General features: G+C 40.0%; 2 protein-coding genes across 9 annotated transcripts in view; one reads left to right on the plus strand and one right to left on the minus strand.

The window, feature by feature from the left end:
• The window catches only part of ANGPT2 (angiopoietin 2), a 66,937-nt gene extending 57,338 nt beyond the window's left edge, over positions 1 to 9,599 (plus strand). For all 4 annotated transcript variants that reach the window (XM_054023961.1, XM_054023960.1, XM_054023962.1 and 1 more), the window contains 2 exons: positions 6,502 to 6,632; positions 8,233 to 9,599. In XM_054023961.1, coding sequence (XP_053879936.1) covers positions 6,502 to 6,632; positions 8,233 to 8,393 — 292 coding nt within the window. In that variant the 3' untranslated portion in view covers positions 8,394 to 9,599. The remainder of the gene's footprint in view (positions 1 to 6,501; positions 6,633 to 8,232) is intronic.
• The window catches only part of MCPH1 (microcephalin 1), a 218,668-nt gene that overhangs the window by 115,704 nt on the left and 89,841 nt on the right, over positions 1 to 13,123 (minus strand). The window lies entirely within an intron of this gene.

The raw sequence follows: 13,123 nt of genomic DNA on the forward strand, positions 1-13,123 counted from the left end.
GACCTTTCTTCTGGAACTAGGGCAGTTGGATCTGACCATGCAGCCCCGGTTTGGACATGTGTAGCCTCAGGAGCTTTACTGAGGAAGCGCAGGAATTGAATCCGTCCCCAACAGGGGTTTCAGTTTCTTGGAACCCTTCAGTTACTGGAACTCACAGGAGCCACGACTGGCCTCTGAGACCTTGGATCTGAGGACTGATCTGATCCAGAAAGTCTAGCCTTGAGAGCTTCCTTGAGAAGGATCTTCAAGTGAGTCTCCCAGTCCTTGCAGGCTCTGGGACTAAAGGTTCAGCAAATCAAACATCCAGAAGGTGTGTGTTCTTCTCCCTGGCAGTTGAGGCACCGCATGTGGTTGCTTCCTCTGCTTTAATTCCACTATAACCCAGAACGTCAGAAAACATTAAATATACTAACAACCTACCACTAGAAGAAAGAAAGGCTTAAGGCTTAAGAAGAAAAAGGCTTCAGCTCACAAACAGATTGAAGTTCACATCCATCCATGCACACATGGTTGGAAGGAACTGAGTGGGTGAGGGTGGTCTAGCTGACACTGCTAGAAGGAGGTTCCACCAACGGCAGCTCAGTACCCCATAAATGGGAATGTGCAGGGCCACTCAAAGAACTATCAATATCTTACCCCCAATTCCCCCAACAAAAGTTGGATCTTAATGCCTGAATAGTATGTGGTTGTTTCAAATCCAAACCAAATATTTTCTCATCTGGATACAGTTAGACTCTATAGCAGAGATTTTATTTTTACATTAAGGCACTATAATATTTATAAGGACAACCTTTGTAAAATGGGTCATTACCCTGGTCCATTTACATTATTAAAAAATAATTACTGCAAACTAAGATGGCTGTCTGCAAATAGATACTTCCTCTTGAAATGCAAGCATTTGATGTGCCATAAAATTCAGTGGTTTAAAGTATATTTTATTTAACATTATAAAAAGGATATACATTTTAAAATTATCTTGAAAATATTTAGCTACACTGTAATATTCATGGCATAAAAATAATTTCCTTTTACATTAGTAAGTTTTTTAAATGCTTCAAAGAAACAATGTAACGGGGAAAAATGATATACTGATCCATTTAGCACAGGAACATATATGGTCAGAAAAAGACTAAGTCATGAGATCTAGTTCTACTCCCAGCTCTGAGAGACTTTCTGGGTGACTTTGGACATGGCAACTTATTGTCTTGGTTTCTCCAGCTATATAACTGGGAGAATTATAGCTATCTACCTGAAAAGGAGACTGTGAACCTTAACCTTAACTTAATGCCTATTAAGTGCTTTGAGATCTTTGTACTTACAATCTCTCTCACTTTCTATCCAAATTATCATCATTGGCCAATAATTTATACTTAGGTTTCTAATTTCATATGATCTTCCCTTGCAGATGCTGGTTGCTGAGCACTTTTGGAAATAAGGCCATTGTCACATTTCAGAGTGCAATCAAGGCCAGGGAGAGGCTGTGTCATCGCCTGTAACCTGGGTGATTCACAGTGCTTTGCTATTGTAGCTCCCAAAATGGGCTTCTCACAAACAGCCTAACCAGGGTTGCCAACTTTCTGATTGCAGAAAACCAATTGCCCTGCCCCCTGCATCACTCTTTCTTAGAGGCACTGCCCCTACTCACTCCATCCCGCTCGCTCTCCCCCACGCTCGCTCACTTTCAGTGGGCTGCGGCAGGGGATTGGGGTGCGGGATCTGGGGTGGGGCCAGAAATGAGGGGCTTGGGAGGGGACTGCAAGCTGGGGCCAAAGGTTTTGGAGTGTAGGAGGGGGCTCAGGGCTGGGACAGAGGGTTGGGGTGTGGGACAGGGTGTGGATTGCAGGCTCTGGGGAGGGAATTTGGGTGCAGGAGGGAGCTCAGGGCTGGGGGTTGAGGTGCGGGGTGCAGGCTTCAGGTAGTGCTTACCTCAGGCGGCTCCTGGAAGAGGCCAGCATGTCCCCCCTCCGGCTCCTAGGCAGAGGTGCAGCCGGGTGGCACAGCATGCTGCCCCATCCGCAGGTGCCATCCCCACAGTTCCCATTGGCCAATGTGAGCTATGAAGTCGGCACTTGGATTGGGGGCAGCGCACAGAACCTCCGTGGCCACCCCTGCACCTAAGGGCTACAGGGGCATTCTGGCTGCTTCCAGGAGTTGCAGGGAGCCTGCCTTAGCCCCGCTACGCCACCAACTGGACTTTTAACAGCCAGAGCCACCAGGGTCCCTTTTCGCTCAGGCATTCCAGTCAAAAACCAGACGCCTGGCAACTCTAAACCTAACAGCATGTAGCTCACATGCTGAGTGTCTGTGTATAGCTACAGGCCTGGCCCAGCAGCAATAACATCGGCTGCCTGTCAACAACTCTCCAGTCACATTCTGGCTTTCATCAGCCTTGGATACTACCTGCAGGGTGACCCCAATACAGTCTTAGTCCTGAATTTTCCCCAAAACGTGTGTTCTGGACTTTCCAGCCCTCTCCAGTTCAAATATTAGAGATCCATTGCCTCTGTAAAGGGTCAATATGCAACAGTTTGCTACTTTAACTGTTCAGTTTAAACACAAAACTGGATTAGTTTTATTAAAAAATAAAACAAATTTAACTACAAAGAGATTTTAAGTGAGTACAAATATAAGGTATTAGAGTCAGAAAAAGTTACAAGAGAAATAAAGATAAAATGTTTTTTAGTAGTTAAACATAACAAGCTAGACTTGGTTCAAGGTAAAATCCTTACCAGTTTCCCAGCAACATTACTGACCAAATTCTCAGGTCAGTTACTCCCCCAAAGTCAAAGGGCTGGTTGCTTTGTCTTCTTAGATGAGAGAGAGGGAGAGAGAGATAGGTTGGGGTGTTTTTGCACCTCGCTTTTATAATCCAGTCACCCTTTGAAATGCATTTTCCTGAGGATTACCCCTAAATAAAGTTCATTCCAACTGTGAGGACGGAGACATGAAGTCTCATGGTGAAAAAATATCCATGTTGTTTGCTAAAATTCAGATAGATCTGTTCTTACCCCCCCCTTCATTGCCAAACAATAGTCACTTGACAGGTGATTGGCAATCAAACTGACACCTGGCTAGAGGAGGCAGCTTATCCTGTGTCTTCGAGAAACCGGTTTACCCACTCCCCAGACTTGCTGGTAAACACATGGTAATCAATTTCAGCTTATATTCATAACTCCTAATACATGTTTCGTATATATATTACGCAAGAATATTGACGATCTGCGTGTTATTAGATTTTAAATGATACCTCAACAAGATGTATTTTGCACAACAATTATTATAATAATGTGGAAGGAGTGAATATTGGGGTGTTTTTGGTCAGAGCCACTTATTTAGGTAAGTGAATATAGACTTTAGGTTTCTAACTTTAGAAGACCTTTTAAAAATAACTTTCATCAATTATGCACTTGCAATAGACGTGACTTTCTATTTGAAGATCTCAAAGCATTTTTCAAGAATTAATCAATTAAACTTCACAAACCCTGTGAGGTAAATTTTCAAAAGCTCTGAAAAAAATCTAGTTAAGATTAATCACACCAGGTTTTAAAAAATCCAAAAACCCATTCAATCAAAATCAATAAGAGTTCACATTTATATATAGCCTTTTACCCCACAATACCCCAAAGTGATTCACAAACTTTACAAATATATGATAGCCCCACTCTAATGGAGCCTTCAATAAGGCAGGAAAGGAAGGAACTAAGATGGCACACCGAAACAGGAGAGGGGAAATTTAGGCCAAAACCACCTGAGAAAAATCTATGCTCTTCAGAAAGTTGCAATGGGATCTTTCACATCAAAAGTAGTTTCAAATTGTTATTCACAGGTATCCTGATTTTAATCCAACCATTTCTTAAATCAATGACTAGAATAATGGCCTGTTTACGTCAGGCATCGAACAATGTTTGAAAACTAACCCTAGACTTTTACACAATGTTTGGAAACTGTTAACACTGGACAGACAAACTATGTTAGAAATAGAGGCTTAATTGGATCAGTATTTGAAACCTAAGTCTGAACTCTTTAAAAAAAAAAAAAGTTCAACATCTACATTAAGCTTTTTCTAACATCACCTACACTTTTAAAAGGATATTTCAAAAAAAGATAATCTGTAATAAGATCATTAAACTTTTAAAATCCATTGTTAGTGATAAACATCCATATTTCCTTATATGAAAGTATGAGGAAGTGTGAAATGGTTCAAAATATTCTGTTTATAATTGCCCAAGACTCTTTAAAATAATTTAAAAACTAATTAACATTTAGAGAAAAATTCAGCATTGTAATAAAACTGACTTCAGGATGATGGTCCTTGATCCAGTGACATTCTACAGCAGGCAGGCACATAGCAAGATCAAGACAAGTTTGAGAAGAAATTAAAAATTCCTTAGAAGATCAGTCCTATCTCTTAAATAAACAAGATAGCTCTATACTACTTGATAATCACATGATATAAATCTTTCAGTTTTTAAAAACAATGTAATAGCAGCCTCACTTGAAAGTTAGACTTGTCATATGACTATGAAGTGCTATATAGCCTATATCTTCCCTCCAATATTTCAAAATTAAAATCATTGTTGTTGACCATGAATTGATTTGACATTTTTTTTTTAATTCTCAAAAGATTTGCAAAGGAAGAGTCCCTTTGGAAAGTGAGAAGGAAAGGACAGAGAAAAATCAACCTTATTACCAATGAAATTTTACCCATCACTGATACACAGTTTTCATATTAGACTGCCACAGCATGTTAATACCAGTTACTCCTGAGGGCATTCTGCACCAAAAAAATTAATAATTCTGTGCCAAAAAATTAATAATTCTGCACACAATATTTTAAAATTCTGCAAGTTTTATTTGTCAATAAATAAATGCAGAGGCTCCAGCGTGGCAGTGGGGAGCACAGGCCACTGGCTGTACGAAGGTGGGAAATCACTCTACTGCTTCCCTACCCCCAGGACATGGACTCAGGGGTGAGGCTGCACTGGACCCTGCCACAGCATAAGGCCTGGGCCTGCTCCAGAAACACCCTGGGGCCATACCCCTCTGCACCAGGTGCCGGGCAGGCAGACTCAACCAGGCAGGATCCACATGTGGAGGGGCTCAGTGGGGGGGGATCCAGGTGTGGGGTGAGAGGATTCTGTGTGGGACAATCTAGGTGCAGGCAGCTCAGTGGTGGGTCTAGGTGTGGAGATCTGGATGCACAGAGGCTCGTGGCGAGGTGGAGGGGGGTCCAGGTGCAGGGACAATGGGACTCTGCAAGGGCTTCCAAATAAAGGTTGTTGGAGCCCAGCGGAGGGGTCTGGGTGTCTCAGCGGGAGGGGGGATCTGGGTGCTGGGGCAGTGGGGTTTGTTGGGGGGGAGGGGTCTGGGTGCAGCTAGTTGGTAGTCAGTGGCATGGGGGTCTGGATGTGGCGGCTCAGGGTGGTGCAGGGGGTGGGGCATCAGGGTGAGGGTTTGAGTACAGGGAGCTCAGTGGGGATGGTCTGGGTGCAGGTGTGAGGGTCTGGAGGCAGGGGGTCTGGGTGCAGGGAGGCGCCAGATTCAGGGGTTGAGGTACAGTGGGGTAGGATTTGGTATGGAGGGCTAGGGGGGTTCTGGATATAACAGGTGAGGCTTGTCAGGGATGTCTGGGTATGGAGGTCTGGATGCATGGGGGTTGTGTGGCTGGAGGGAGCAGATCCCCGTACAGTGACCCCCCCCCCAACCCGTAGGAGTGATGGGGCAGGAAGCAGGGGAGGATGCTGAGCTTCCTGGTTTCTGGGGGTGGGTCTGACACCTTGCAGGGGAAGGGGAAGTCCTGTCCTCTTCTGCCTCCAGCCCAGTTGGGACTAGCAGCTGATCCCAACTCAGGGTAGGAGCCACTGGCTGGGATGTCCCTAGCCCCACGGTGATTTACCTCTCTGCCGGCTGCTCTGGGTGCCTGAAACATTGTACGTGCGCTGCTAGGGAGTGGTGCATGACTGCTTTTGCAGCTTCCCTTTGCGCCCCTGTCAGAAAGTCATTTTTCTGCGGGGAAGCAAAGAAATCTGCAGGGGAGATTCTGTGCAGGCACAGTATTCCCCCAGGAGTAACCCAGTGTAAGAATAGGGCAGGGAGAAAATTAGGTAGAGGATTTAAAAATCCACTACTAGTGTTGCTTACATGTAATGCACTTTAATATTGCAAGTTACTATGGTATTAGTTCTTCTTACATAGAGTACATTTCTCAAGGATTATCAATATATACCTCCATATAATCTCTGTTAATCTAACATAGGTGGAACAAACATCTATAAAAGCAGAGGTTATTTTATCTCTTCAATATAATGTTATGCTGGCAGTGTTACTGTTCATACCAACACAATACCCTTCAAAGAAAGTTTATAGCTGTACATTAACAAGAGGAGAATCAAACTGTTGTTTAAACAGGATATTTATTACAAAAAATTTCCTCATTACTGTGTAGATCAACTGCCATTAGCTTCAATCTAACATTTGTTTTTCCGTTGTGTACTTCTACAGGATCCAGCTTAAAGGACTTACTGGGACAGCGGGCAAAATAAGTAGCATCAGCCAACCAGGAAATGATTTTAGCACAAAGGATGCAGACAATGACAAATGTATTTGCAAATGTTCACAAATGCTAACAGGAGGTAGGAATGGTTTTCTGTTTCTCAATCTTCCTATTTTTATTGGCAGTAAAACAGTCCATGAGGTAAATAGATGGTAATTTTGACGTATTAAATCCTGACTAGTGACAAAGTCCAAAACTCACAATTGGAAATGCTAGTTCAGTGAGTTCAAATTTTCTATTTTACCATTTCAAAGACAGCTCAGCTAAAGTAAAAATGAGAGGAGTTAAAATTGGGAGGAAATAGGCCTTCATTCTCTCACAGCTTGTGCAACAACAGGGCCTGCTATTGTGAAACTGGTATGAACAGAAGACAGCAGAGTGCGCTTCCAAATAGCAAGGGAAAGTAGCCCAATGATCAAAATGCCCCCAAAAAGTATCAGGAATCATCTTTTTAATCAACAAAATGGTTTCTAAATTATTTAATTAGGCACAAGAAATCTCTAGTGATCCTATGGGAACTAAGCATTTTATAGGCTCTTTAAAAGTATGACAATTAGAATGTAGTTGTCATGAAATAATACATTTCAGTAATACAAAACATTACTTTTTCCCCATATTTAAATATAATTTGAAGTTAAGAATACATTTACTCAGAGCATACCAAAATTATTATGTAGGTGGATAAATTCTGGATCAATTTTGTTCACACGTTTATTGACATTACATTTTAGATTGCTTCTGTATCTTAAAGCAGGTTTAATTTTCTCTATAATTCTGCTATCCAGTCACACCTTCTGTAATGTAAATGTTGCTTAAGAGAGGCACACTCAATTTACAAAACAGTGATCTGCTTCTTGAGTGTATAGATTGCAAGTCTGAAGGCAGTTTAAATTTATCCGAAGGGAGAACTGGATTATTGCCTTGTAAAACACAGCACTCCTATTACCATCAGTATAACAAAAGTGTAAAAATATTGTTTTTACTAATAAAAATAAAGTTTCCCTATTCCTTACTAACAACTCAGGACAACAAGCGAAATTTGAAGAAAAAGATGTGAAACTGAATAAGTTTAGCTACTTTTTTCTCACCATTCCTTTATGCAGAGTTCAGCTAGCTGTTTCAGTACTGAAAGGCTTAGACATAGTGCACATCTTTACAGACTTTAAGCACTGAAGCAAACTGAATTCGCTGCAAGGGAAGCAATTTTCATTTAAGTAGAAATGTAGACTTTAAAAGTGGAAAATTATATAATCTTGAGAGAAGGCAGAAGGAAAAAGATACAATATCATGATTATCCTCTTCAAGCCAAATTCTGCCCTTAGATCTATCACCATCAACCTCTGAAATATGTAGTAAGATAAACTTTTGAGGAGTTGATTGAAGCCCGCTCCCTTATTTTACAACCACATCCCATAAAATGCTACAACTCCTACAGCTAAATTTTGTAGTGCATATTCCTCAAGTATGTTATTCTGCTATATACATTTCATCATGGTTAAAGTTACCAAGGAGGAGAGATCTGGAGGCACACAAGTGAAAACTAGGTATTTTAATATTCCTATATTTTTTCTAGTTTCAGGATCAGGACACTGTAAGGTATTTGTGCATAACAATTTTGAAAACTACCTACACTGATAATTTAATTATTTCAGATTTTTGTTTGTTTTCTGTTCTTACAGGCTGGTGGTTTGATGCATGTGGTCCCTCCAACTTGAATGGAATGTACTATCCATTGCGGCAGAACACCAACAAATTTAATGGTATTAAGTGGTATTACTGGAAAGGATCAGGGTACTCTCTCAAAGCCACAACTATGATGATCCGACCAGCAGATTTCTAAATGCCCTTTGCATTCTATGTGAATTGTGTATTGTATAGTCTTCAAAAACTACATTTGCCAAACATTTAAACTCACAGCTGCAATTTGTCATTTTCCAGCCCAGAAAACATGCACTAGTATTCTGAAGGGATCAATTTGTTCCAATTCTTGAATTGTGATAGTCTTCATCAGTTCAAGCTCACATTACTCAACTAGACACAGCAAAGTCTAAAACATGAAATAATCTGTGTAACAATGATTTTGGCAGAAAGACTAAGTAAAAAGGATGTCCAAGAAACTGTCAGACAATTTAAGGACTTTGTTTTCTTGATCATTTATGTTGTGTGTGTTAGTAAATAACTGGAACTGTGAAAAATATCTAAAAACTTAGTTTTAGAAATGTGCCTTTGTGCTCATCACTGAACTTTAAACATTACATTAATATAAAACTCTCCTAACTTGCAATCTAATCTAGAACTATTTTTCTATCCCATACCTTGTTTGTAGTTTATGTACATAAAAATATATAGTGCCTTGTAATTAGCTCATTGTCATAATTAAAGGATACATTCCTTTGCAAAGACTTCTTTGCAAATAGTGTTTAGACTTATTTGGGGCTTTTCTTGTAGTCCACATCAGTTTATTTAACAATCTGAGTAGAAATAGTATCTCCACTTACGTGCTTTGCATTTATTCTTGGAAAATTGATCACTATTTTATGATTTTTTAAAAAATTATCAGATTTTGTACTTATTACAGTTGATATTTTAAAGTACAAACTCTCCTGCCAATTATAGTATGGTATCATGTGTTTCATTACATTTTCTATGAAGATTGCACTTTTCCCCCTTTCTAGTTGTTTAATGTATAACAACTGAGAATTAAGTATTACATAATGCTGTTGCCTCACTTAAACACCAGACAACTGCTGTTCTCCATGCAATTAAATATAACCTGGTGATGTTTGTTTAGACCTTTTGTAAAAAACAAGCTAACTTTAATAACTTCTTTAAAACCAATCTGCTCTTTTATGGAAAAAAGCTCATGTTTATTTCTTAAGATAAATTTTATTGCATTTTAGAAAGAGAAAGAAGAGAAACCTAAAAATATCCTATGGACAGAGTTTTTCTGTGTGGGAAATAGCTGTATGAGACTCGGGCAATTCTGAGTATGGTGATAATCTAGGCCTCAATGTATATCTTTAAGTGAATAAATGGCTTTATTGGGTGATTTTTCCCTATGTTTATTATAACAATATGCTTAAAAAGTATGTATTATAGGTTATTGATAGAAATGCTAAAATTAAGGTTCAGAAGACACTTCTCTTCTAAACACTTTTCAATATTTTATATAGGTCACACCAAAAAATTACTTCTGGGTTGAAATTGCTCATGCTTGGTATCAGCCCCAATCTTACAATTTTAGACATTTTTCATTGAGCGCTATTGAACTTTGAGTTCCAAATGTGACACAAAAAAGCATGTTTCCGGTACTGAACATTTTCTAGATTTTTTTGAGGCTCAGATAACAAAACATGTTAAAGTCTTTTTATTTTTCTATATGCACATTACATCAGTAATTGTGACTGATGTTGGGAAATGAGTCAAAAAGAAGAACCATATTGTTGTAAATCAACTGCTCTCAAAAAGTTACCCAGTTATATGCTTTCAGTGGCAAAAACAGACTGCTGTAGTAGTAGCAAGTAATGTATCAGAATTATTCAAGGCGAATGGAGGCAAAATATATATTATGAGACTTATAAAAATAATACTTCATTGTGATTTATATGAACCCCGTGAACGAACAGTTAATTGAGTTGTCCTAACAAGCATTTTACATAATAGACAAAATATAATTAAGACCATTATTTAAAAATGTAATATTACTTCTACCAAGCTTATAACATTCTTCTTCAAACATACTAAGTCAAAAGATTACTTTGCAAATCACTTCCATAAAACAGCTGTCTTACAATGGTATGATACTTTAACCCCCATTTTTAATTCAATAGATCACCAAAATACTGATAATACTTTTATTCATATGAAGAAATACAAAAGATATCCTCAATATCTGAAAGATTTAGGTCATCACCCAAAGCAACAATCCATTCTTTAAAAGTGCTCATTAAGGAACATCTTGGTATCAGACAGCACAACAATGGGCACAGTATGAATGACTGGTCAGTCATTAAATAAAAATCATGCTTCCTTGACCTCAACTATAATCTTCAGTTTGTCTAAGGAAAGTACAGGGACAATATCAGATAATGAAATGAACACTGATGTAAGGTTTAATTATTTTTTCCTATTATGAATTGAGTTGCGTGAGCCAGATCTGTAAAATATGAATTCTTGTTTCATAATATTGTTAAAAATTATCTGATGAGTGCTCAGAATTTTTGGCACATCTAACCAGCAGACATTGCTGGTCTAGTTTGATTTTCCAAAACTCTCAATCTTTACCATGGCATTAACCTTGATCATTACTCCAGTCAAAGTTTTAAAATCATCATTCTGTAATTACCATCTCTAATTTTATTTGAAAATTCTGTAGTTTTTTAAAATCAAACCTTAATGTTTAGAATTCAATTAATCAATTTTAGATGCCTTTCTAACTAAATAAGATTGCATGGCTTATTTAAAGTGCAAATGCTATCTAAGAGAGACTATACAGGTTTCAGATAAGGCAATGTCAACCATTCAGTGACTTGTACCACAGCCTGCAGTGACTGCAAGAAGCAACTACAAATTGGCAAGAGTGCCTTTTCCTGCCTCGTTCCTCAATAACCTTCAAAAGCATAAGCATTATATATTTCTCCATTCCTATCCCATCCTCCCTTCTTAAATGCTTCTTATGAGATATAAGAAGAAAAGGAAGGAAACTCTTTTGAGCGCAACTACAGTATTTACAACAAGAAAAATTAAAACACCTTGAGAGGGGAATGTTTGAAAAGAGGATAGATTCACTTATTCACAGATAAAGTACAACAGACAAAAACTCTCTGCACAACCCTAATGTGCCTCAACCTAACTTTTCAATGTCCCCCAAGCCTTCCCATTTCTACTGAAGGAATGAAGGTGATAAGCAGATATTAGATAGAAGTGAGGAAGTTAACAAAAGGCAGAAATCACTCTCAAAGGACTTTACAGAATGTTGTGCAAAACTACTGATAACATGCCAAGTTATTAATGAGAAAAAGGGTTTAAAAAACAGAAAACCCTACAGCCTTAAGCTAAAATCATCTGGCTTTCTCCTGCTTCTCTCTTCAACATACTCTATAAACAATGATGGGCACAACAGAAGCAGCACACCTACCTGAATAGAAAACAACATGCTAGTTATTTGCTGCCCCACAAAACATCCCTCCACCTCTCTCCAAAAGGACTCTTAGGTTAAACAAATCTATAAATGCACCACTAGTTTCTTTTTACACTCACACAGTCATTTTAGAATAACAGTTGTATTTTCTCTACACCAGGGTTGGGCAAACTTTTTGGCCTGAAGGCCACATCGGGGAATAGAAATTGTATTTCAGGCCAGGAATGCTCACAAAATTGGGGTTGAGGTGTAGGAGGGGGTGAGGGCTCTGGTTGGGGGTGCGGGCTCTGCGGTGGGCCTGAGTTGAGGAAGGGGTGTAGGAGGGGTTTGGAGGGCAGGAGGGGGATAAGGGCTGGGGCAGGGGTGTGGGAAAGGGTGCAGGTTCCGGTTGGGGGTGCGGGCTCTGGGGTGGGGCTGGGGATGAGAGGTTTGGGGTGCAGGAGGGTGCTGGGATCAAGGGGTTTGGAGAGCGGGAGGGGGATCAGGGCTGGGGCAGGAGATTGGGGCATGGGGAGAGGCTCAGGGGTTCAGGCTCTGAGTGGCACTTACCTCAAGCGGCTCCCGGAAGCAGTGGCATGTCCCTTCTCTGGCTCCTACCTGGCAGCGCGGCCAGGCGGCTCTGCACACTGCCCCATCGGCAAGCACCGCCCCTGCAGCTCCCATTGGAGCACTTCGAAGCCGGAGTGGAGCCATGCCGCGGCTTCCGGGAACCGCGTGGAACGGCACCCGAGGCTGCGCCCCGGCTGGAGCGGGGCAAGCCCCAGACCCAACTCCCCAACAAGAGCACGCGGGATGGCTTAAAGCGGCTCACAGTTTGCCCACCTCTGCTCTACACTATAATAGCATGTTATTAAAAACGAAAGAGAAACCTTTATCTTGGAAATATTCAGATAAAATGATTATGAATGTAAAAGGAATTTAAAAATCCCAAATTCAAAAAATACAACAAAATTGTAGTTAGGAAAGCAAAGTTCAATCACCAGTTAAATGTTCTCTCATCAAAACGTGTGAAACACTATATGAAACAAGTAGCTGAAGAAAATATGTCTTACACAGGTAAGACAAATTGTAAAGCCTTTTGTGATGTGATCAACCATCAGGTTGGTACAATCCTGCTTGTATCAAAGCCCAAAACGAATTTACTGCTTAATAACTTCAGACAATATGAAGTGGGGGTGTACCTGGAGATAGCCCAGTATATACAGGTAATAAAACTTTTTGCACAAATGCTCAAGTCATTGCTGGAAAGCTAGCATTTAAGAAGAAGTGCTCTGTATTACTCACTTACTGGGTTGTGAAGCCCATAGCGACTTTAAGTTCCTGAAATCCATTCAGTGGAAAAAACAGTAATGCACGCAGCATCTGGAACAGAAGTGTTAAAGCTGTGGCCTGTTGCCTTTTCCCACCTTATGATAGTCTCCAACTGAGAC

Source organism: Malaclemys terrapin, chromosome 3, assembly GCF_027887155.1.
Source record: "Malaclemys terrapin pileata isolate rMalTer1 chromosome 3, rMalTer1.hap1, whole genome shotgun sequence".
In the NCBI taxonomy this organism is placed as follows: domain Eukaryota; kingdom Metazoa; phylum Chordata; order Testudines; family Emydidae; genus Malaclemys; species Malaclemys terrapin.